Source organism: Pseudorasbora parva, chromosome 23, assembly GCF_024679245.1.
Source record: "Pseudorasbora parva isolate DD20220531a chromosome 23, ASM2467924v1, whole genome shotgun sequence".
NCBI classification, from domain to species: Eukaryota; Metazoa; Chordata; class Actinopteri; order Cypriniformes; family Gobionidae; genus Pseudorasbora; species Pseudorasbora parva.
The window spans coordinates 16,160,568-16,188,021 of NC_090194.1; the positions used below are offsets into that span (position 1 = coordinate 16,160,568).

The 27,454-nt window shown below is 38.2% G+C and overlaps 1 protein-coding gene across 4 annotated transcripts in view; it reads left to right on the plus strand.

Annotated features, from left to right (window-relative positions):
• Nucleotides 1-27,454, plus strand: part of adamts6 (ADAM metallopeptidase with thrombospondin type 1 motif, 6) — a 128,276-nt gene that overhangs the window by 79,141 nt on the left and 21,681 nt on the right. For all 4 annotated transcript variants that reach the window (XM_067433835.1, XM_067433836.1, XM_067433838.1 and 1 more), the window contains 5 exons: nt 1,180-1,313; nt 13,983-14,106; nt 19,206-19,286; nt 21,658-21,821; nt 25,376-25,514. In XM_067433835.1, coding sequence (XP_067289936.1) covers nt 1,180-1,313; nt 13,983-14,106; nt 19,206-19,286; nt 21,658-21,821; nt 25,376-25,514 — 642 coding nt within the window. The remainder of the gene's footprint in view (nt 1-1,179; nt 1,314-13,982; nt 14,107-19,205; nt 19,287-21,657; nt 21,822-25,375; nt 25,515-27,454) is intronic.

Genomic DNA, 27,454 nt, shown 5'->3' on the forward strand with positions numbered 1-27,454 from the left:
GTAAACCCTAGAAATATTCGTGTGTGAAAAATCCCAGTAACTGAGCAGATTGTGAAATACTCAGACCGGCCCATCTGGCACCAACAAACTTGCCACGCCCAAAATAATTGGTTGATTAGATAATTGCATTAATGAGAGATTGAACAGGTGTTCCTAATAATCCTTTAGATGAGTGTGTGTGTGTGTGTGATATATATATATATATATATATATATATATATATATATATATATATATATATATATATATATATATATATATATATATATATATATATATATATTATAGCATGATCAATTATTTGAATATTTATTAGATAAACGTTTATGAATATAACAGTATGTATACACACACATGCACACACACGCACGCACACACACACACACACACACACACACACACACACACACACACACACACACACACCCACACACATATGTGCACCACCAACCTATGCCCCTACCCAAACCCTTTGTTGTTTCATTTGGTCTTTCTCACATTTTCCGACTACTTTGAAAAAGTGAAGCCGGAAACCCAGAGGGAAGAGTGTATTTGTTGTTTACAAAAATATGGCCCGAACCCAATAAACAAAGAAAAATTGCGAGAGATCAAGGGGCATTTCCAAAACATTCTGACAGGAAGTTCACAGTCGACTCAATCATCTCCTTATCTTACTGCCCCGTAATAAGCATTATCATTACCAATTGTTTGGCTCTTAAAACTCATTTTGGAGGTGAACCTCACTTGTAAAGTCTGTGATAACCTTTGTCGATGTCTCCATGATTTTTGTTGGCAGCTGTGTTAATCTCTCCCTGTGTCGGTGCAGTAATGATGTCAGGCAGAACGTTCAGATTCCACTATGAGTAATGCCTCTCTTGTGCTCGAGTGCTTTGACTGGATTGTTAATATCAACAAAGGCATAAAAGAAAACTGTGGGCCCCGTCTGAGAGCCCTGGCTCGAGACAGTTGCAAGAAAAGCAGTCTGCGAATTACTTATCAATGCACTGGTGAGACGAGAGTCTCTGTTATTCCGTATAGATTTTTGGTTTATGGTATGACATAAATCGTGGCCACCTCCTAGACACTTCTGGGGTGTAAATGAGTTCTCGAGGACCATGGGAACAATCAATAACCTGATAAAGCTGAAAAGTTTGACGATAAACTCTGCGTGATTCTCAGGTGGAGTGAAGCCGTGTGCTTTGAACTGTCTGGCTGAGGGCTACAACTTCTACACCGAACGTTCCCCAGCTGTCATCGACGGCACACGCTGCCAGGCCGACTCGCTGGACATATGCATCAATGGAGAGTGCAAGGTGAGTCTACAGCCCAAATCTCCCTCACAGTTCCTGGAGAAAATGACGAAACGTATAAACATGGCAAAATCCTGTAGGATTCAACCATTTAGATCTTCGAAACTCCCGAAGTGTTTCCAATTTTGTCAGCTTTTTGCATCAGATGCTCAGCCGATGGTCCGTGGGAGGCATGTGAAATTTGTGGTAGCTTTATCCTTTTATCCCTTTTTTAAGCAACTGAAAAAGAGAGCGGATATATAAACGTCTCCTCTTCTGTAGTGCAAGGGATTGTAGGTAAAGTATGCAATACTACATACTTCTAAAATCCACCACAAATATTACATTATCCAGGCATACTTTTTAAAACCAACCATGTTTTATCTGTAGGCTTCAACTGCAATACATACACTGTAAAAAAATGATCATGATTTTAATGGTTAAATGCGACAGTAAAAACCTGTTCATTGGTTAACAGTACTTGATATATTCTTGCATTTTCTTACAATTTTTGTAACGGTGCATCTGAAATAACATACTGTCTGAGTAGGTACTGCATTTGAATTCGCTAAAAAAGTTTTATATAGTATGAATGTGTGTTTTGTGAATGTAATCCGGAAGTACTACATCTGCCATGCTGTCATTAGCATGTGACCTACCAGAATCAGTTGCGTCACTTCACCTCCATTAACAAATCCTCTCCCGTGGCCTCATGGGACAGTTAAGTGTCCATCGTATACACACTTCAGAATCTTCTTCAGGAAGTCATCCAGGGACTTTTCACCAACTCTTTTCGAAATGCTAGTACTGTGTCCCAATTCACCTACTTATACTACGACCTAAAAGTATGCAAAGTATTTTTCTGAAGCAAAAGTACATACTTTTGAGTGTGTAGCTGAAGTTTTGATTATGGAAGTTTTTGGGACATACTACTTTGTCATCTGGTTACATGCTTCCTGTCACTGTTTAAACTGCCCTGCCAATCACCTTGTCACAGTTGAAATCCTCCAGATTTAATTTAATTTCCCACTGTATCAGAGAGAAATGTAGTTAGTAGTACGTTGATCTGCCATTTGTGGGTCTTTAATGCAGAGCCTCTCCTCATCTGTTTGCAATTTGAATATAATGATGCATTTAAAAGTTAATGCCCAAATGTATCATTACAAAAGTTCACAATGCTTTTGCAGGTGATATATTATGTTGAATAAATAAATGTTCATGTTAGATACTGATAATTAATCACTCAAACCCCTTTGTCTAAACTTGTTTACTTAACGTCGGACTCGCACATCCAACATGTTTGTAGTTTTTTAACACTTTTTATCCACGTTTGTAGTTCTAATCTAATCCTTGTTCAGCTCGCAATGGGTTGTCGGCAATATCAGCCTTTAGAGTGTGTGTTGATCAGCACTTCAAATTCTAACCAGAAATTGTGGACCATCTGGGTATCTTTGGAGTACTCTTTTCAACATACTACGATTTGGGACATATTAATTCTATTTTTTAATACTATTTAGGACGGAGAGTATGCGAATTGGGACGCACCGTATGTAATCAAACACACTTCTCTGTTGACGTAGTGCTTTTCACGCAAGTCATTGTATAATTTACAGTGAAAAATCGATACAATTTCCAAAAATCGCTTTTTTATAATACATTTCATAGATTTCTATATTCATCTGGCACTTGTGGCTAAAAATGTTGCATTATCTTTGTTTATCAGACACAAACAGTCTCAGACGGACAGTCTACAGAACGTGGCCAATCACTAACACAGAACAATGAAGCCTAAATATAGGCTGCAGTTGAAGGGCTGACCCTCTTATCAGGACAGTACAGTTTTGAATCGAATTGTTTCCCCAAGTTGGTTAGAAAGGAGGGTAAACTGCCCGAGAATGATATTTAATTCGCTTACAATATCATTTGTATAACAATCCAAATTGACGTAATAATGTGACGCTTTGTTTATTTTAGGGTTAAAATGGATTTTGAACTGTGTGGAAAAGATTTTGTCTGCAGTTTGGTATTTGTTAGTCTCACACATTGTTGTCTGCATCCTTGATTTATGTAGTTTAAGATACTATTTTAATTGATCCCCAAGGTTTCCTCTTTGATCTGATCTGGAGCGATGAAATGCACACAATGTTCTTTTAAACTCCAAGAAATCAATCTGTGCTGCGCCCAACAACCTCTCATTGCCTTTTGGACCATAATAATAATGCAAGTAAAGGCACGTACAGGGTTTATTGGGAATATCCAAAACAAAATAAAACAGAAATCAATCTTATATTTAGTCCAGTGATTCGCAACTGCTGTGTTGCAACACAAAAATTGGTCTCATGTCAGTTCTAAGCAGGGAAAAACATATTCAGTTCAAATAGTAAACTTCAACACACCATAGTTGTGGAAAGAAATTAGGTATATGATTTACTTTAAAACGATTTTAACTAATAAGTAACACATTGAATTAAACATGAGATTTTAAAGTAGACACACTAAATTAGTATTTAGTTGTAAAACCTACTACAGTAACCTTTATATTTACAACTTAGAAAAAATATTTTTACAGTTTTTCCTAGCTAATAAACCTTAAAAAGGACTTTTTAACTTGGAAACAATTATTTTCATGTTATGCCGAAACCAACAAATGTCTGATAATACAATTCTGTACTATTGTCTAAATATACTACAAATTTATTTTAAATCAAACATTTTAAAAGCTACAAGTTAACGTAGGCATCACAGCATTATAACGTGCCCGGCGAAAAATTATTATTCATTTTGAGATTTTAAAAAGATTATCAGTGTTTTCTAACCTGGGAAAACCCAGACAACTTCCGGCAAATTTAGATTTGCTCTACAAGTAGTCTGGCAAAGACCCCATTCAAACCCATTTCCAATCCGTCGAAATCTCAGCACCAACATAGACTGTAAAAAATTGGGCACCAATCAGAAAAGTTGGGGCGGGCTTTACCCGATGACGACACACTGGCTTGGTGTTTCTGTTGCGTGTCAGCCACGGGGCGGCTGCGTGGCGGTACAGGGAAGGCCTATACTTAATGTTAAGGCGGGACCTTTGCCGTTATGGCAAAGTGCACTAAGCTGCTGTCCAATCACAACATGGGAAGCGCTGGCCTAATCAGAACTCGTTACGTGTTTCTAAAGGAGGGGCTTCATAGAACAAGGAAATCATCAGGCTGTTTTTAGGACCGAGGAAACAGCGGTGTACAGCTAAGTAAATTGTGTGAAAAATACTGTGTTTTTTTACACACGAAACATGAACTCATGTTATATTGCACACTGTAAACATAATCTTGAAAACACGCGAAGAAAGGGACCTTTAAAGGTCCCGTTCTTCGCGATTCCATCTTTCAAATTTTAGTTAGTGTGAAATGTTGCTGTTAGAGCATAAATAATACCTGTAAAATTATAAAGCTCAAAGTTCAATGCCAAGCAAGATATTTTATTTAACAGAAGTTCCCTTTCAAAGCCTAGAGCGAACGGCCGGTTTGGACTACAGCAGGAAGTGCATGGATGTAATGACGTCACTAGAACTGTTTGTTGACTAACCCTCCGCCCACAAGAACACGCATAATAGGGGGCGTGGTCTTGTTGCTCTCTCACGTGGAGAAGAGCGCGCATTCAGCGCTTGCATCTCCCCGTTATGGTAAGAGGCGGGACCTTTGCAGTTATGGCAAAGTGCGCTAAGCTGCTGTCCAATCACAACACGGGAAGCACTGGCCCAATCAGAACTCGTTACGTGTTTCTGAAGGAGAGACTTCATAGAACAAGGAAATCATCAGGCCGTTTTTAGGACAGAGGAAACATCGCTGTACAGATAAGTAAATTGTGTGAAAAATACTGTGTTTGAAAAATACTGTCATGAAACATGAACTCATGTTATATTGCACACTGTAAACACAATCAAAGCTTCGAAAACACGCGAAGAACGGGACCTTTAAATATAAATATATAGCCTACTGATACAGCAATGGCAATGAATGCAGTAGCCCATTGACCATACCTATGGTATTGAAGGCAAAATAGGCTACAGAATGTTTCGTTCTGTACTGACAGATGCAATATTTCAATATCGATAATTATGTTGTTTTTTATATTACAATTAGGCCTATATCTGCATTTATGTTAACCTACGGACTTTCAAACATGAAAATGTCATTTATTATTATGTATTAGTGTCAAACTGACATATAATCATCTTTTTCTATACTATTTTGCCTGGAAACGTTTCCAACACGCTTGCGTGTCGCTTGAAAAATAGGCGTCTTTTGTATTTCTAGCATGCACGTGTTTTCCACGTGTTTTAAATCCATACTTAGGCTATTATATTGGTGCCATATTAAATATATGATTTGTATATAAAATCCATGGACGTAGGTTTGCTTTTAAAGTTGGCAATCGAAAATTAAGAACTTAAAATAGTTGACCTGTTTAGCTTATTTAGATTGTGGAGCGAAGTTTGAATTGCATTACATTAAAGGTGTAGCAAACCAACCTGTCAATTGTGTTGTGTTGACAAATTGTTGTCTTCGTCTTCATTTCTTAATCGATTTTGTACTAATACATTAAATCTTGTATTTAAAGCCTCAAGTCTTCTCCTCAGTGACATTATCGTGCTGGCGATGTCACATTCGTTAATAGGCTACTTTTCTCAATGTTCCAGACAGTTAATGTCCTCTATAGCTCATTAAGGCCATAGCGGGCAATAATCTTTTTATGTAAAATTTTATGAACTGAACAGTCACACACAAACATAATTTTTAGATCTTATTATTGTCAGCGATCAACAGGGCAACAGGCCTTCAAATCAAGCAGTAGTATAGTGTATAGTGGATAGTGTACAGCAGCAGCAGCAGCAGCAGAAGCCGCGGTGCAGCTGGGGGTGTTATAGCCTTTTTACACCTGCACACTTAGTCTAGTCAGATTATATGATGCGCTACTGCAACACGCGTCACCGCAAATAGGCTAAAGCAAGTCAACACGCAAACGACCGCAATGAAAACTGAAAGTAGTCTTAGATGCTCAAAACACAATCATCTTCATTAAAGCTAATGAGACTATATGCTCTTACCAGCTCTTACCGGTATTGCGGTCTTTGGTCTTGAACTGATGATAAGATGCAGCTCGAATTTCATTGTTGCTTTATTTCATTGACGTGAACTCCGTTAAATGTGCATAGCGGGGGCATTGATGATCAGATTTATATTTTGTGGAGAGGTGAAGCCTAAGGTAAGACAACCTGAATTTTTTGTACTTTTTTATTGTTGTTTATATTGTGTAACCCCTTTCGTTTGCGAGCGCATACGATCAGCCTAACATCTTTTTTTTTTTTTTTTTAAAGTGGTGGTGAAAATAGGCTAAACATTTAAACTAAATGTGTGATGCTCTAAGTGTTTTAATTTTTTTTCAAGATTTTTTATTATAGGCAAAACAAGTCTAGTGTGAAAAAATAATAATTTAACAAACAAAAAAATGCTCCAAACATTTTTCTAAATTAACTTAATAAAGAAATGAAACAAAATATAACTAATTTGACATTAAAAACAAAACTGAACTATTGAAGTGGCTGCAACAATGTTTAATAAGGAGGATACAAAAGGACCTAGACTGAAAAAAAAGTTTGTAAAACTAGGGCACAATGTAGCCTACTGTGTAAATATGACGGAATTTTCAGTATTGTTTTTTTTTTTTTTACAGGTGTTTTACCTGTATTTTGAATTACACATTGCATTCGTTTGAGTTTTAAGGGTCAACGGAAATTTCTGTAATATAACTGGATAATGTACTGGCAGAAAATTAACAGTATATTTTGCATGAATTAATTTGACAGTTGACAGCTTCTTGTCTGCAAGCTTTCATTTTTCACAAAAAGAGAGTAATGTGAGTAACGAACTCATTTCAATTTCAGTATTTGTAATTGCGTTACTTGATTAAAAAATGTTAAGTTACATGCGCAATACTGTAAAAAGTGGAATTACAGTAGCGCTGTAGTGGGTAGTTACTTTGTAGTGGCATACTCCCAACACTGGCCAAGAGTAGGCCTTAATCTAGAATAGTTAATCGTGGGTTAAAAAATTGCTGTCTGGAACAAAGATTAAAGGGTTAGTTCACCCAAAAAGGAAATTGATGTCATTAATTACTCAATAATGTTGTTCCACACCCGTAAGACCTCTGTTCATCTTCAGAAAACAGTTTAAGATATTTTATATTTAATCCCAGAGCATATCCAAGTGTATGCACACTATACTGTCCATGTCAAAAAAGCTAATAAAAACATCATCAAAGTAGTCCATATGTGACATCAGTTAGTTAATTAGAATCTCTTGAAGCATCGAAAATACATTTTGGCCCAAAAAAAACTACGATTTTATTCAGCATCAGTCTTCTCTTCCGCGTTTGTGTTCAAACCTCAAATAAAGATTCAAACAGCCATGAATCAGTGAATCAATCAATGATTCGGATCGCCAATGTCACGTGATTTCAGCAGTTTGGATCACATGTCAAACTGCTGAAATCACGTGAATTGTGCTTATACACAATTTCTGAAAACATGGCTCCATTATAAAATGTGGCTCTTGTAACTCTACTGTTAGGGGTTAACAGTTTAAAACCCAGAGACCAGATATGCAAAATGAAGACCAGTAGTCAGGATGTTCAATCATCGGAGAGAATTTTACTGAAGAATAGTTTGCAGTTTAATCGGAAGAGTCGGCTTCAGAGTCTCTTAGTGCGGTGGCAGGCCAGACTCTACCTTACACAGAAAATTTACACCAATTATACCCATTTCAAGGGCATGATTTACATCATTACGGACACGTGGAATATAACTGATTGGCATTAAGTCTAAACAATGTGTCACGCGAGAATAGATGTTGCTGTTAATCAGGATGTTTACATCAGACAATCCCAAGATTGGGGTAGTGTTGACTTCGGGGGAGTCCTAGAAAGGTACCAAGAGGTCTAGGGTGTGAGAAAAAGCGGTCCAATCCAGTCGGAAGACCTGCACAGAACATGTAGCACAGAACATGTAACACACACACAAGACTCTAGGGCACATCTCTCCTCCAAGGTTAGTGCAGCAGTGAGCTTATCAACAGGACAAGATATCAACACCACATGACAAACGAATCTCCAGAAAGAAAAGTATGACTTATATCATCTACCTCATTCTATAAAGAAATATAAAGACAAAAATGTACTTCTATCAATGGGAAAAATCACACTATATAAATGGGAAGAAATCACAACTGGGAAACTCAAATCCTCCCACCCCTTCCTGGCCTGGGGTTACTAACAACAGGCAGGATTCACCTCTTGGAAGTTCTAACTTTCTCTCCAAGTTGGTCAGGACCCAGAGATAGAGGTCAGGCTCGGTCAGACTGTCTTTGTCAGACCGTCTCTGGAAAGCAAATTAGACACCATACAGCAGACATAGTCGAAATCATATCAAATAATAGTTAAATGTATTAATGATCAAATAAAATTGATTGTCAATAATTATTCATTTTGAAAGTATAATAACTGATTATTTAATTCATGAGGTTATTAAAAATCATTCAAAAGGATAAGATGCATATGATGAAGAGGCAACGGCGTTGGCCCTCTCCCCTTCACTACACACAAAACACACAACATGCAAAACATCAGACATCTCTTGCAAAACCAACACTGTGCAAACCTATTTTAACTCTTTCTATAACTACACACAAATATGCACAAATGAGGAATTTTACAGTTGAACTAAAATCAATTGAACTGAATCAACACTGAAGTCACTTGAGCTGAATATTGACCCGATATTGGCTTGTTAGAGCCGCTTTACAGCAGAATTTGTTTTGAATTTGTTACTGATACTGAAGCTGCTATGAAAAAATATATTGTAGCTTGTATATGCATATTCTTTCTTTCTCAAACCTGAGTTTTGATTTCTAAGTGATCATTTTATGTATAAGTATTTTCACACATGATCTCTGGCTGTATGGGTCATCAGTAAATAAATGTGGCATTTGTTGTTCAGTTATAAATATGTGCTGTGTAAATTAGCCTATATACACTGTATACACAGAAATTATATATAGCCTAACTTAAAAACAAAACAAAAACAATAACCCATATTGTTTAATATTGAGCACTTAATTAATATACATTAACATTAGGCTATTTTACTGTAGCACAGTAGTCAGTCAAGCAATTAATTAATGTTTTTTTGATATGTATGTGGGCTAAATCTAAAGGGAAGTCTGCTTTAAACAATGTATTACATTCACAGAATGTGCAGGTTAGAAAACACCGTTCAAATTTGTCATCTTAACATGATAAAACTTTGCGTCTTTACACGTACTGAGTAACGCGATGACAACGGACATCTTAACACGACCAGAATGTACGTGTCTACACGTAAAAAAGCCACGTTGACACGGACTAACCGTTGAGATCCACTTTTGCGACACGACTGAATCGTGATGTGACGCTTCCCGTCATTTTTGCGTTCAAATCGGTTCAATTGCAGCGTTCATATATGGGATGCGTCCGAAACTTGGAAAATGCTGCCTTCGGAGGACACATTTCAAGGCAGGAAGGCATCAAGCAATGCCCGAATCTAATGTTTGTTTCGCTTCCTGTCTCCTCAAATACCTTCATCTGATCGATTTTTGAAGTCAGCATACATGTATCCTTCGCTGCCTTTGGTATCCCACAATCCTGTGCTTTCCATTCAGTGACAGTTGAGCTTGAAAAATAAGATGTCGTCCGAAAGTTGCGTTTGCTGGTCAGTTTGTGTGTAAATGTATGTTTTTAACCAATATTTTCCACTTCTGATGTAATTTCCAGCGAGAAATGACTAATGTAGTATTTAAATATGTGTTTAGTTCTCATCAAAGCTCTCTCTATTTTGCTGTCGATCATTAAACTGTTACTCTGCCCTAGAAGTCTGTCCGAAATCAGTTTCGTGCACCTTCATGCACAAAACGCTGCCTTACAAGTCATTGCCTGATAAGGCAGCGAGGCAACGAGTCAGCTGCCTAGGTTTTCAGACGCAGCCATGATGTCTATGGTTGACACGGTCAAAAGTCACGCGTTTCGGTTAAAGATATTTAGCCCCAATCACGTTCCATACCCTTTCAGTGTGTCCCCGGGTGGAGCAGGGAGACAAGTCTAACCGCAGAACGCATATACGTCACTCACAACAGTCTGAGGACGATAACAGCGCCACGCCACAGTCTCATGCCGGAAGTGGGCGGAGCTGATTTATCTTCGTATTTGCTCCATTTGGAGCGTTTCAAGCCCAAAGTTTAAACAATGTTAATAATCTCAAGTGTTTTATTAATAAGTTCTAATTAAAGATATATAGAGAGATGATAGATAGGCTAGATAGATATACTCACTCATAGTTAAAAATAAACTATTCTGGAAAACAATACAAAAAATAATTTACGTGATTTTTTTAAATAAAAAAACATTGTAACGTTATTAAAGTAAATAGAGTGTACGTTCAGAGTCAGACTCAAAGCCTCTCGGTCAGTAAAGGGCGTATTCGTTCACTGAATTCAACCAATCACATGCTCCGTCACATCTCATACTCGAAAGCTATTGGCTTGAGGTTTTGTCATTCTTTGACAGAATGAAACAGTCAACAGAGCTGCGCATGCGCTCGCTGCTAATGGCGCCACACTGCGGGGGAGGGAGGAATTTCAGTGAACGAGAAACAAGTCAATAGACTACGTGAACGAGAACAATTCGTTCACCTAAAAGATTCGTTCAAAAAGAACGATTTGTTCACGAACGTAACATCACTACTTACAACGGGGGCAAATGTGATCAGAGCTTGATGTTTTCTGTTCGACCGTCTATGCTATAGGTTTTCCAAATTTTGCTAAAATCTTGCCATAGTGGCTGCGGACACTAGCTATTATCATATTTCTTTTACAACAACGGCTAAAGTCGTAAGAAGCCAGCTTCCTCGAAATCACAAACGGATCGCTGTCTCAGATTTTTCTCTGTTGCTCTCATAGGTCGCTTTGTATACGTCATCGTCCGTAGGTGACGCCCAGGGGCAGAGCCAGACAATGTAAACATTGGGGGCTTAGCCCAAACCTAGGGGGGTCCGGGGGCATACTCCCCCATGAAGATTTTTTCCCATTTACATCAGCTAAATGCACTATTTTTCAGGCTGTTTGAGATAATAGAATGCCTAAAAATCTATATACTATCTGGGATAATAAGTTACTTTAAAAAAATTCAGCCAGTAGAGCCTACAACCTGTTCTCCAGCTGTAGTGAATCCAAAACACTAAAATGTTAAGGATGACTAATTTTAACCCCTGGCAAATAAAAAAGGCAACCTGAATTTTGTGTAAACATCATTATTAATCTTTAGAGTTCAGTTTGGTTTACTTTGTGCTTAGCTGACAAATTTGCTACATCAGAATCCATGACCAATGATGTTGTTTTCGGCTGCAAACTTTCGCGGTTGGTTAGTTCTTCAAAGGAAATGCCCATATTTGGATTAGACAACACTGTGTGTGAGACTGAGAGCTTTATAATGATACCAGGCATGACATGTTTCTGTGAATGGAGACGGCACGGGAGCTCGCGTTAGAGTAACTTTGGATGATTTCAGGTAGAAATCTAAAGGCGCACGGTGACAAAATATAATGAAATAACCACCTTAAATGTGTAATGTTGCCTTTTTTTTATTTTGACATGAAAGCTTACATGTTAAGGGAGTAAACTGACCCAAAATCTCAAAATTGACTATGTTTTCACCTGTCGTGTCTCACCTTAATAAGTAACACCTAACGTTAACTCTAGCTAGCCAGCAATACAGTCATGTAACTCAAGTGTTACAACAGCGGATTCACAAACCTGCAACACTTTCGTCTGACGCCGAATCTCTCTCTGGCCGGTGAGGTTTAGTGTTCCTTTTTTTTAAAAAATGTGTAGTGTCCATGTTAACTATAGTTAACTACGACGCTGGTGAAATACAAAAGCCCACCAATCCCTGATGACAACGACGACGAAGAAGATGTAACGTATATTCTTCTTCGTTAGTTTTTATTGGCATTGGCAGACAAGCTGAGTGATGTGCGACCATAGACAGTAAAAGAAATGGACTGAGCGATCCCATTGACGTCAATGGCGAAATAATGAAGTCAACCTAGGGGCACTCCCTTCCTGATGGCTGAGCGAACTGCGCAGGCTCAGACTGAGCTTGAGGACGTAGATGTGACGTGAGCCTCCTGTTTGACAGCTGTAGGTCTTCTAGTAGTTGTGGAAAGTGAAAGCTGAATCACGTTGTTTAAATATTTTCTCCCGTTGCTTTTGGCTCACTATGGGCTTCTCCCCATTCTTCCCCCTTGACTTTATCAGACTTTATGTCTCCACGTCCCCCCGACTGTCTCATAGACAGTAAAAGATTGCCTGCGAGCGTCTCCTCAGGTCTATACGGTAATTTCTCAACTGTGCGACAGAGTCGCGTTGGTTATGACGCAATCGTTAGCCTATTTTTACAAAAACAGCTTCTGCGGGGCGATAGTGTAAGATACAAGGTAACGGAGCCTTTTATGCATTGTCGTGTTTCTTTAGGAATAAACAATGGACAAATGGAGTCTTTAAACGTCTCAGATGTAAAGTTATTCACTGTCAAAGTGACTCAAAAATGAATGGGAGTCAATGGGATGCTAACAGCAGGTGATGGCTTGGTTAGCAATGGCAGCCCCTAGGGGTGGAACGCTTTCAGAGTGCTAGATTACCCCCTTGTGTGCGACGCATTGCCGACCGCAACACACGCGGTAAAGGAGCTTTTTTTGCCACTCCAGTCTGAAAGACTGAAAGAAATGAAACAAAATTATTATTATTATTTATTTATTTTTTTTACTAAAAGATTCGGGGCTTTTGACAAAACATTCGGGGCTTAAGCTCAATAAGCCACCCCCCCGCTCCGCCCCTGGTGATGCCCCTCTGAAAATTATTTGTCTATGAAGCTTTGCCAGACCATAACTCAGTTACTACTAGAATGGTCTGATTTTAACCAGGCTAAGTGTTTAAAAGAAGATTTAAAAGAATTAATAAATATCTGTACTATTGGCTGACGACCGATATTGATATTTCATATATCTATTCAAGATTGTGTATTTTGTTGAAGCCAGTCAAGTTAGATAAATGCCAACATGGACAGGTTGCGTGACATGCCCTCGTGAACTGCAAGATTAAAGAAAATTTGACGCAACATGGATAAACATGGTTTGTGCCAACCACAGTGTACTTTGTGTGGTGAATTATTGGCTGCTGAAAGCAGAAAACCAACAAAATTCAATTGACATGTAGACATTTAGAAACAAAACACTAAAACTATGAATACTATAACTCATGCTTCTGCTATTGTTTATGCTCTTACCAAATTGAAATTTGTTGATATGACAGGCTGATTATGAAAATTGACAATGTTTGATTTAGAGGACATTTTTATTTAATTTCGTACAATGCTGTAAATAATTTTTGTACTGTATTGATGTCCAGTATAAAATCATGGTCCCGAAGCAAAACCAGAACCATTCGTCTTTCATGTCATAATATGACTCAGTACAGCTGTGCGAATGACATGTTATTCTTTGACATGAGAACGCTTTGACCATGTTCCCCTGCACTGAAACACCCTGCCTGTGTTTCTTTCCAGCATGTTGGCTGTGATAACATCCTGGGCTCAGATGCAAAGGAGGACAGATGCCGTGTGTGCGGCGGGGACGGCAGTACTTGTGAGGTCACCGAAGGACTGTTCAACGATTCGCTGCCAAGAGGAGGTCAGGAGGTCACTGATTATACACTCACAAATAACACACATTCAGTATCTTATCATATGAATTGTCATGAGAATGTGTTGGACATAACCTACTAGGTCTATCAGGTTGGTAGATTGGTAACTTTCCACAAATATTGGAAGTTTTGATCCCAAGTAGCTTTTAATCAACTGTGAGTTACTAACATGTCCTATCGGGCCATTGAGCGTATATATATATAGCGCAGGGGTTCCCGTCCTAAGCTGAACCCCTTTTGTAGGTGTTTACTTGAGATTTTAATAGAAAGTAATGTTTCAACAATTTAACAACACATTTACATGTTCACAGTTCTCTGATATCAGTTTACCAAGCGGCAACCTCCCACAGTTTCTCTTGAAGCCAATACGGAAGTACAGGGAGTGCAGAATTATTAGGCAAGATGTATTTTTGAGGATTAATTTTATTATTGAACAACAACCATGTTTTCAATGAACACAAAAAACTCATTAATATCAAAGCTGAATATTTTTGGAAGTTTTAGTTTTAAGTTTTTAGTTTTAGCTATTTTAGGGGGATATCTGTGTGTCCAGGTGACTATTACTGTGCATAATTATTAGGCAACTTAACAAAAAACAAATTTATACCAATTTCAATTATTTATTTTTACCAGTGAAACCAATATAACATCTCAACATTCACAAATATACATTTCTGACATTCAAAAACCAAACAAAAACAAATCAGTGACCAATATAGCCACCTTTCTTTGCAAGGACACTCAAAAGCCTGCCATCCATGGATTCGGTCAGTGTTTTGATCTGTTCACCATCAACATTGCGTGCAGCAGCAACCACAGCCTCCCAGACACTGTTCAGAGAGGTGTACTGTTTTCCCTCCTTGTAAATCGCACATTTGATGATGGACCACAGGTTCTCAATGGGGTCCAGATCAGGTGAACAAGGAGGCCATATCATTAGATTTTCTTCTTTTATACTCTTGCCAGCCACGCTGTGGAGTACTTGGATGCGTGTGATGGAGCATTGTCCTGCATGAAAATCATGTTTTTCTTGAAGGATGCAAACTTCTTCCTGTACCACTGCTTGAAGAAGGTGTCTTCCAGAAACTGGCAGTAGAACTGGGAGTTCAGCTTGACTCCATCCTCAACCCGAAAAGGCCCCACAAGCTCATCTTTGATGATACCAGCCCAAACCAGTACTCCACCTCCACCTTGCTCGCGTCTGAGTCGGACTGGAGCTCTCTGCCCTTTACCAATCCAGCCACGGGCCCATCCATCTGGCCCATCAAGACTCACTCTCATTTCATCAGTCCATAAAACCTTAGAAAAATCAGTCTTGAGATATTTCTTGGCCCAGTCTTGACGTTTCAGCTTGTGTGTCTTGTTCAGTGGTGGTCGACTTTCTGCCTTTCTTACCTTGGCCATGTCTCTGAGTATTGCACACCTTGTGCTTTTGGGCACTCCAGTGATGCTGCAGCTCTGAAATATGGCCAAACTGGTGGCAAGTGGCATCTTGGCAGCTGCACGCTTGACTTTTCTCAGTTCACGGGCAGTTATTTTGTGCCTTGGTTTTTCCACACGCTTCTTGCGACCCTGTTGACTATTTTGAATGAAACGCTTGATTGTTCGATGATCACGCTTCAGAAGCTTGGCTATTTTAAGACTGCTGCATCTCTCTGCAATATATCTCACTATTTTTGACTTTTCTGAGCCTGTCATGTCCTTCTTTTGACCCATTTTGCCAAAGGAAAGGAAGTTGCCTAATAATTATGCACACCTGATATAGGGTGTTGATGTCATTAGACCACACCCCTTCTCATTACAGAGATGCACATCACCTAATATGCTTAATTGGTAGTAGGCTTTCCAGCCTATACAGCTTGGAGTAAGACAACATGCATAACGAGGATGATGTGGTCAAAATACTCATTTGCCTAATAATTCTCCACTCCCTGTATTTTAAACTGCAATTCCTCGACTGGCCACTAGGGACAGGCTCCAGAAGGGAGCAGAATCTCATTGAGCCTCATGTTAAAATGCCTAACTGTATAGCAGAATAAAACATTTTTACAGTCTGGGACAAATTGTGTTTTTGGTCTATACGGCTAATTTTGCCATTCATGACGACTGTGAGGGGGTGAACTATTTTATAACGCATTCGTTTACATTATATAAAGCCTTAAAGTTCTGCATAATTAAGGGTGTGGCCAGTTTGATTGACAGGTGGATAGCCATTTATCCGCCTTCTGTTAGTCATTGCGTCACCTCAGCTCCGCCCACTTCCCGCCTCTTTGCCTATTTTCTGTTATCCGGGTGTGACGCACATTGACGCGTTGCCAAGATGGCAATGGCCAGCTTGTCTCTACTTTGCGCTTCAAAACTGCACTTCAGAATCCTATGTGTGACGTCACAGACACTACGTCCATATTTTTTTACAATCTATGCAGTTTACATTCTACTCATTGATAACATGTTTTCACTGTTATATAGTATATATAGTATATAATCTACGGATCCAAAAACAAATAAGCAGTATAAGCATGTAAAACAAAGCGATTATCAAACATTAAACGGCATATAAATCAAAGCTGCCTAATGTTACCGAATTAAATGTCGACCCAGGAAGAGGATTAGGACTGTGAAGCTTTGGGGTTGTTGATGGACTCGATCTACTCCATCCTCCTAGTGTAGGTTGAGCTCCCAAATGCATGTTAAACTCGCAGCACATTCATTTACTATAAACGGTGATGGTGAACAGTGTGAACTATTAACACTATGAACAGTGATGCTTCATTTACTATGAACTGAGATGCTGAATACAGTGGATAACAAGCTGCTCGCATTAACTAAGTGCTGTGCTTTACTTTGGAAAGGCGTCGCATCAGCCTTTAGTTACTTAAATAGATTGCAGCCTTTGATTTCATAATCATATACTAAGCTATGTCACGATTATCATGCGGCTCCATTAAGTTATTTTAATTATTAGCTTTTTTATCAATTTATAAACTGCCTGCAGTTCTCTCACAAACCCGTTTGGGAAACCCTGATCTAGGCTGATTGTCCCTGCCGTCAGTGTCCATATTGGATATTTGAAGTTTGTAAAGCCTTTCAAAAACATAAAATAGAGTGTGGCGAAATCCACAGGCCACTGCTGAGATGTATGGAACAAGAGGAGACCGACGCAGAGCGATCTCTCCCCTCAGAATCCCATTCCAGAGAGCGCGCCGCACGCCTGCCAAACGCGACAAGTTTTTAATCGCTTTCCACTAGAGAAATCCCACTTGAAGAAAGCCCAGCACAAGCGAGTGGAGGAACGCATTGTCTTTTTGGCAGTGGCTCCTGTAAGGGGGCCAACGGGGCGCTTTAGCCAAGCTCGACATTTTTCATGGAAATGCAGTGGGGTTTTTTCATCAGACAACCATGATAAAGCTTTTGTTTTTGGGTCAAGAAACAAGTTGTCAAAATAGAAGCGGTAACACAATATACGAGTATTAATTGCATCATCCAGTGAGAGAATCAATAAAACTTCTAATATTGCACGCGTTGTCGGGCCGCATCCAAAAGTATTCTCTGTAGTAAGGGACTGTTTTCTCCTTTTAAGGTATAGCTGGTAAATCATCTGAAACTTTAAGGGGGAGTGAAGGGTACGGTGTAGATTCTTCTGTTGTAATGAATTTGCTGTTGCTAAGTTAGTTAGGTTTTCTTTTAGCAGGCTGGGATTCTATTCAAATACAACTGTGTGCTTGGGGTCTGTTTAGTTTACATGAAACACTAGACTAGAATGGTTAGAATTAGCCATAAAGAATAAAGAAGGACAAATGAAGAAGTTCTTGAAAGTGAAAAGGCAAGAAAAAGTGTTCAACAGACAAAATGTTGTGGGGTTAGTTGACCCCAACATTACAATTATCCCATAATTTATTCACCCTCAAGCCATCATAGTTGTATTTGAGATTCAAACACCATGAATCTCACAATCAGCCAAACACAATCAGAGATATATTCTAAAATACCCTGGCTCTTCCAAGCTTTATAATGGAAGTGAACGGTACCTTAGATTTTGAAGCCCAAAAATCAATCCATCCATCCATCCATATCCATCCACCCATCCATCCATCCATCATAAAAGTAATCCATACGGCTCCTGGGGGCTAATAAAGGCACTTCTGATGCGAAGTGAGGCGTTTTTTAAAAATATTCATATTTTTATACTATATATTTATAAACTATAATCGCTGTCTTCCTATAATGGTCGTATGCGGCCGAAGAGTGAACTCTGACCTGACGCATCCTGTATTGACGAGTACGAAAGCACAGAGGATAGAGCAAAACAAAACAACGGTAACAAATTAGAAGTCTAAAACAAGAATTTTTAAATAGAAATGTCAGAGGAGCTTAAGTTTGTTGCCCAGCCCTATGTATGTATGTATGTATGTGTGTGTGTGTGTGTGTGTGTGTGTGTGTGTGTGTGTGTGTGTATGTATGTATATATATATATTTAAAAAAGCATTTTTAACCCCCTGGAGCCACATGGATTACTTTTATGATTGATTGATTGATGATTCATGGATGGATGGATGCGCTTTTTTGGGCTTCAAAAACAAGGGAACATTCACTCCCATTATAAAGCTTGAAAAAGCCAGGATAAATTTTAATATAACTCTGATTGTGTTTGGCTGAAAGAAGAATGTCATCATATATACCTAGGATGGCTTGAGGGTAAGTAAATTTTGGGATAATTTTTTGGGTGAACTAATCCTTTAAAGAATCTGAAAAACTACACAACTTTCAAAAAATGTCTTGAAAACAATAAGACATGATACAATGTCCGAGGACATTTGCTGTAGTTCAAGGAAAAACTTCAGAGAGTTTTACAGCATGCTAATGCTAACTGAAGCACAGAATGCTAATTAAAAACAACAATAATTATGTTGGTATGGCAAGTCCATTAGGTGATCACCAAGACCTATTGTCATTGTGGTTTGTGTCAACCATGAAGCCAAATGCTGGTAAAACAAGTTACAAACTGCAAACTATTGGAATTATATGAGTACAATTCAGGTTTGCTTTATTTTGTAATTTTTTTTAAATGAAGATTTACATTTTACAGGTTACATGGAGGTCGTCCAGATACCTAAAGGATCGGTTCATATTGAAATCAGGGAAGTGGCCGTGTCAAAGAACTACATTGGTGAGTGTTTGTATTTATTTTTTGAAGCTTTGTTTATGATTGTTTAGAGCTGCACCATTCATTGCTTTAAAAAAAACAATTGTGAAAAGAAAATGTATTTATCATTGAATCATTCATTCAAGAGATTCATTCTGAAACGCTGATTCAAACCAAGTGAAGTATTTATGAGTGAGTCATTGAATCATTCATTCAAATTATTATTTTTAAATAATTAATTCAGATTAATTTAGCATTCATTAAACAATAGACTGCATCAAATAACACGTTGTCAGTGTCTCTATTAAATTACAGGTTATTTAGTTTAGTTTGTTTGTTCAGAATCGTGATCTCGGTTCGAAACAAAGAAATTGGGATTCTCAATTTATCCCGAATCGTGCAGCTCTGGTACAAAAGTGGTGAAGTGGTTTGAGTTAGGCTTTGTTTTGGGTGTAAATCTGGATCAGTCTGACAGCCATCCCCGTTTTCATGTTCATTGTCTTAAGATGGGCCTTTTGTCTTTTCCCAACCGCAAGCTGAGTAAAACCATCACGGTTCCCAGCCATGTAACTAATTAAAACAACCAAACAAGCGACTCCAATTAAACTGTTTTGAGTGCAAACATAAATATAGCTAGTGTGTATGACAGCTTGTTGAGTTTTGTTGTCTATCATGTGGACACAGAGGTTTTTCTCGCCGTTTTGAAAGGAAGAGAAGTTGTCTGATGTTCTGGCACAGAGGTGGCCAACAACACATTTAGGGAAATTGTAAAACACATTTTGTCACATGCCATGTTTGTGGAATATAAACACATGGCCCTATTTAAAGTGAGGTTCTTTTAAAATGGCCTATATTTGGCTAATAATGAAAGCATTGGTTCATTGATGTTTAACATCAATCATCTAATTCCAGTTGTACCTGAAACAACTGTCTTATCTCTCTGGCTGGTTTTACCTAACTTATTATATAACTGACAGTTTGAGGGCATACAATTCTACCAACATATACTCACCCTTGTGTCCTTCCAAATCCACATGACTTCCATTCTTCCATGGAACACAAACAGGATGTTTTGTAGAATTTGTATGCAGCTCTTTCCTATAAAAACGAATGCATTCATATTAAAACTTGCCATGTCACTTTCGGTTATGACAGCTAATTAGCATTTGAGTGTATATATAATTGTATAAAAAAAAAAAAAAAAAAAAAAATTATATATATATATATATATATATATATATATATATATATATATATATATATATATATATATATATATGCAAATATTTCTTTATTATATACATAATAATTATACACAGTACACACACATACACCTACCAGGCATAACATTATGACATAATATAGTGTTGGTGCCCCTTTTGCTGCCAAAACAGCCCTGACCCATTGAGGCATGGACTCCATTAGACCCCTGAAGGTGTGCTGTGGTATCTGGCACTAAGATGATAGCAGCAGATCCCTTAAGTCCTGGAAGTTCCAATTGAGATCTAGAGAATTTTGGAGGCCAAGTCAACACCAAACTCGTTGATTCTCTGACCCAGTTGTTTAGTCATCACAAATTGGCCCTTGTCATACTCCCTCAAATCCTCAAGCTTGCCCATTGTTCCTGCTTCGAACACATCAACTTTGAGGACAGCATGTTCACTTACTGCCTCATATATCACACCCACTAACAGGTGCCGTGATGAAGAGATAATCAGTGTTATTTACTTCACCTGTCATAATGTTATGCCTGATCAATGTTAATTATGTAAAGACAAACTTTTATTTTAGATGCTATTAATCGTGATTAATCATTTGACAGCACTAGTTTCAAGTTATTCACAATTGATAGTTTGCTGTTTTTGGCTATTTTAACCAAATATTATTACCAAGATAATATTTGGCTGAAAACCATGATGGAGCGACTTGCCCCATGTAGAATTCATCTTCACTGTGAGTGTTATCTATCTAAAGATTTATCAAAGGTACTGTTCATTTCTTTGTTTAAATCTTCAAAACACTTGGTGTACCTTTAAAAAAAATGGTGCAGAAGAGCTGGAGTCAGAGTAAAACCTTGTTTTTCTACAATTTGGCCCTATCTCAATCAAGACGTTTTTCTACAATTATGCTTTGAGACGAGATCTTTGTTTTGACAACTGGGCAGTTACGGCATTTGTGAGGAAAGCAGACTTTCACCTGAACTTAGTAAGTTAGATCTACAAGCTGCACTGCGTCTGAAAGCGCGAGTGAAAATTACCCATGACATCAGGAAGCCTGAGCCACTCTGTAAGACGATGCTCGTCATGCTGACGAATGACAGCGATGACATCACCCTCTCAGCTTGGCAGCATCTCACTCGTGTCGGGTTATTAACCGGTGCTCTCACTTGTCACAGCTTTGAAATCGGAGGGCGATGACTATTACATCAACGGAGCCTGGACAATCGACTGGCCTCGCAAATTTGACATCGCAGGAACAGCCTTCCACTATAAGAGGCCGACTGATGAACCCGAGTCGTTAGAAGCTCTAGGGGCCACCACTGAAAATTTGGTGGTTATGGTGAGTAGATCTAGATCCTTATACATTTACTGTAAGGAACACAGTATGTCTGTAGTTCTAGTGTTTTAGAAGTATATGCCAGAGACGTGGCCTGGCAGGTCGTTCAGATGCTCAGAGACGCACTGAAGCACTTATGTGATTTCAATCTAGCTTGTCATGTCCCTTTCCCCTCTATTCGACCTGTCGTTTCCTGTTTTCTCTCCACTTTCCGTTCAGTAAAAGTGACAAAAATAGCATATGTAAAAATGCATTTTATGTCATGATTATTGTTTTAAAAATACATGACAGTTTGAAAGTTCAGCGCAGTTAAACTGTTAATACGCTAGTTTGCAAGGCTCAGCAAATGTCTCTGTAAAACATTTTATTGCTAGTGTTTTAAAACACGCAGTTTGAAAGTACATTACATAATTATTTATGTGCCAGTGCTCATTTAATCTGTTATTATTCGTTAAAACACAACGTTGTTTGAAAGTATAAAACACAATTATTTGTGTAACAATGTTCAATTTGTTAATCAAATTGTTAGTAAAGATTTAGTATGGCTGGTGTTTTAAAATATGTAACGTAATGTAACAATCATATTTTGGTCAATGTTAAAACTATTTTACTTAAGTTTTACATAATATTCAATAATTAACATGTATAACAGTCAATAATATTTTGTGTGACAACATTTGTTTGTTTAAATAGTTTAGTAACGTTTAATGAAACACATTTTAAAATATATCATTATTTAAAAGTACAGACTGCAATTTTATGTTTTTAAATTCTAGCTTTTACTTAATTGGACACAGTGCTTGAAGTGGAAAAAATAAAGTCCCGGTAATCACTGTTGAATAGTCAATAATTCAAGAAGGTCCATATTTTAAAGTTCTTTCTAACTTGTACTTAAAAGTAACATAGTTGTAATTGTTTAACTATAGCATTTGTTACACTAAGGATTTAAATACAAGCAAGGCAATTGACAGCTCCTCATTACCATGCTTAGGCCAATGTTAACTTTTTTTCTTTCTTTTTTGTGCTATAGAATTTGTTATGAAATATAGAAACACAGTTATAAACTATAGCTACAACATGCCACAGTTGTAGTATAAATCATTAGTGAAAAATCTATTCCCCTAACAGACTATCTATTATAAATTCTACAACTAGTCAAAATTTACCACAATAAATATAATAGGACATGATAAATTGTAGTACATGTGGTTATCATGAATTTAAAAAGCTTGCAGGATGATGTTTTCATCAGTCATTTTAATGGCTGTTTTGGATTAAAATTCAAATGGGTTGCACATTTTATCATCAGCGTCACATGGGAACGGCTGGTGCATACCGGTCCATTTCAAGCACTGATTAGGCTCAAATCCAGCGTATAGGGTCAGTTCTGGCACGTCACGTTAGTCAAGCTTGCATCAGCTGACTATCAGCTGATCATGTCTACCTATAGGAATATGACATAAGGTCATACATTTTAATATTGTCATTAATGCTATCTGCAACACATTGTTGCTTATGTTCTGTTTACCCTAGGGGGGGTTTATCAATATACAACTACATACAATACCGTAAAACATAATGCAAGATAAAACCTAAAAACAACACACATACTAACACACACACATACTAGCCCAACTCCTTAAAGGTTAATGACAAGTAGTAGTTTTTAACACCAGTTTTAAATGCGTTTCAACATAAGAACAATAAAGTTAAACAGGCTATTTTACAACAATTCTGGCCTTTCCTTTGGTTATTTTCAGACTATAAAAGCTCATGAGGTAAGGTCACAGCAGTGATACTGTAGAGCAGGCTTGTGTTTTGAATGGGCAGTTTGACATTTTTTGGCTCTTTCTAAATAAAGTCCACATCTGTGTACAAACCTCACATGAACTCTAGCTAGCGGTTTCAGAGTTAACTGTTATATGTTTGCACTAAAAACCTCTGTCTGGCCAAATGTGAGTGCTGCTCATGTGCACATGTTTAAGCACGCGTGTGTGTGTTCATTCTGAAAAGCTCCGTCTCGGCAACCACAATCGCTTTCGCCTGGACAAAAGTGCTGGAAATACCAGGCCTGGTTGCAGCACCGCTGGAAAACATACAAGTGGCCAATGTACCACAAGCCATTCCATTGTGGGCCACACTGGTTAACAGAGCTTTCCAATTTATAACCCACACACACACACACACACAATTATAACTCTCTGACTAAGTAATTCAGGAATAAAGCTGATGTGATATGCTAAATATGTGCTCATTCAAGCTGAACTGAGGTTGGGCTCATCCAAAAAATCCTCTTCCTAATGATTTGATTGCTCTATTCCATACATTTTAAGACCTCAGTATTTGTCTTTTTGTCACTAATCCAAGACCAACTTCCTCTGCCAAAATCCTTGGTTAAAACCATGGAGGTCTATAATACCTGGAGAATTCCCATTAATCTCAATGACAGTTGCTCTGCTGGCATATCCAGCCTCTGAAGTATGCGACCTGCATCCAGGTAAATTTTTCCAGTAGTTTTTTTCTTTTCTTTTTTGAGCCAGTCAGGCAGGGAAATTGCGTCACAACACTGATTGGCTGATGCCACCATAAGACTGTGCACAGTCAGTCCCACCATAAAATACTCTAAACATCCCATTTACTATTGTCTCTCTCAATGTGCTATTTGAGGCAATTTTTATGAACAAAACTAACCTGGTTGACCCTAGTCTCGGTCTGGACTCTATTGCAGGTTTCATTTGTCGAGAACCGCTCAAGTAAATGTTTGACTGACATGTAAAGCAACCGATCACAGTTAGTTTTGTTCCGCGTCATGTTCAGAGGCGTGAAAATGTAAAGTCGATGTCCTTGCAATCCAGTTGTTAAGGTTGACGTCACGCCGCAGCGCTTCCGGGTCCAACCACTCTATCTTATACCACAAAAAAAACTACAAACGGTGCTAATATACACACACAATATGGTGTAATACTACAAAAAAGTTATAATAATAACCTTTTAATTTTCTCCATACCAAAATTCCAGATGGCCAGACAGTGATTCGTCTTTTATAAATTGTTAAAATATTAATGTTTGTAACGCTGTGACCATAGAGAATGTTGTGTAGACTGTAAGTATTTCAAATGTTTAACTTTTTTAAATGTTTGATGTTTAATATGAAAAAATAGCGCTCCTAAATGGGCGTCAATGGCTTTCTCAAGTGAAACGAGTTGAGGCTTGGACCCAGAAACGCCGTTCCTTACGTCACAACTTAAGCGAATAACAGACCTGCGTGCATTCATTCAGGAACAATGTTTACTGCAACAATGGAGCCTTAAACTTCACATACTTTTGAAAATGCAACACACTCGTCTCTTAAGGCACCCTGTAGAATTCAACCAATCAGATGATGATTTCTAAACTCCTGAAGTGTTTCCAGATAAGTGTGCCATATGCATCAGACGTTCAGCCAACGGTCCGTGGGCATGGCGTCTGAGGCTAAGACTAGGTTGACCCTGACCTCTTTGTTAAGCTTGTATATTAGCATTAGAAAAGTAACCCCTATTCTATTTTAAATGTTACAGGTGCTACTACAGGAACAGAACCTGGGCATCCACTACAAGTTCAATGTGCCCATTCAGCGTACAGGAAGTGGGGACAATGAAGTGGGCTTCTCCTGGCACCATCTGCCCTGGTCTGAGTGCTCAGCAACATGTGCAGGAGGTAAGCCAATCAATTCCTCTCATCCTTATTAAGAAAGTTTGTAGTACCTACTGATCAATAATGAGAAAATGTGAAAAATAAGTGGATAGACTGGACAAAAACATGCTCTTGATAGTGTTCCCAGGCTTCATAAATAGTTCAAATAGTTTTCTTGATGACCGATTCTTGTACAACAGATGTGTTTGGAATGATAAATTCCTGCTCAGGAATGATTTTCATCATAATTATCCACAAATAAGAACTTATTTTGGTATTTATGGCCCTGTTTACTTCTGAAATTAAGATGCGTTTTGGTCTGTCATATCACAAGTAGATGAGGGAGACATATTCCTGTTTACACCTAGGGCCCTATCATACACCCAGCGCAATGCGACACCAGGCATGTGTTTTTTGCTTGTTTCAGCCCAGCGCATTTATCATTTTCACATCCAGCGACACGTTTAAATAGCAAATGTACTTGCACCCATCTGTTCACCCATGATCTATTCGAACAAACGAGGTGTGTTCAGGCGCATTGTTGATGTTTTGCTATTTTGAGGCAACTGAATACGACTGCGCCAATGATCAACAAAAACCTGGTCAATAGCGCAGTATTTTTGTTTTATTTAAAGGCCGTGTAAGTAATATGCGCCTATAGGCGGGTACGTAACGTGCGTACACTTTTGTTTATTACACACACACACACAGAGCAGCAGCACACAAACATTTTTACATTGAAAAAATTCCTCTCTGGAGAAGCATTCAGTCTTTCCGCTTGCTTTCCATCTCTTTTGTCCACATTTGACCAATTCTGTCCTTCCTTTCTTTCAAGGGGAGGGTCTATGGGTGGGTAAATGTATGGATCTTTTGATCTAATGGCCGAAATAAGCGCACAATTTACATATGAAAGCGCAACTTAGGTCTTAAATCTCATCTGGCTATTCACATAATGTTTACGCATTAGGCCAGTAAGTGGAGAGACTGTTGTGGCTGTTTGAACGACCACATGAACATTTACACTATGAAAGTAATCCGGTTACATGCATTTTCGACTACCTCTGGTAACAGGACAAGCTCAAAATGTTTTAGACCCATTTACATCTGTATTTAGTCGTCCAATTGGGATCAGATTGATGAAAACACTCAATACCAGGTGTAAACAGGGCCTTTAATACATTTATGGTACTTTTGTGCCCTTTTTGAAGCTTGAAAGCTCTATTTTGCTTTGCTACCTACAGCCTTGGATTGTTTTTTTCTAAATAATTTCTTTATTACAAAAAAAAATCCTATAGAATGATAAAAATGTGTATTTTTATCTGACATATGACTATGGTTCACCGATTTGTACGGCCAACGTACAAGTTGTGCAGTGAGCTGGCTGCCTCTTATTTCAACATCTGAATGTCGTAACCACATGTAAATGTGAGCCCTCACCTCAAATATGACCAGACTGTTCAGGCTCCCCCGAAATAAATGGCTTTCTTACAACAATAAATAGTTTTCCTCTCTCCTTTTTTCAGTTATGGCCATTGAAAACATTCAAAGCACTTGTTATATTTCACCAAAAAATGCAAACATTGCAGGCTAGTCCACTGAGGGTTTTCACAGAGCTCCGCGAACTCAACCTCATTTGTTGCTCAATTCATTTGAACACATTTTAGTTTATATGGAAATACCCCAGGGCAACACTTATGTCATTTTTGAAATTTTGTGTTATTAATACAACTCCCGGCTGTTCTGTTGGCAAGCCACACAGGGAGCTTTTGAACACCAAGCGAACTGCCATAAAATTCAGCAATATTCTTTTAGAAATGATTTGTGATTTAGATGCTTGGACTTGATTCCTGCTTTTTTACAAACTCCCATTAAATTTCAGTGTTGCCGTCTTATTGTTTTGATCGTTATGTGCAACAACACTGATAACGGTCTTACATCATGAACTGATGTCATGAGATTTAACA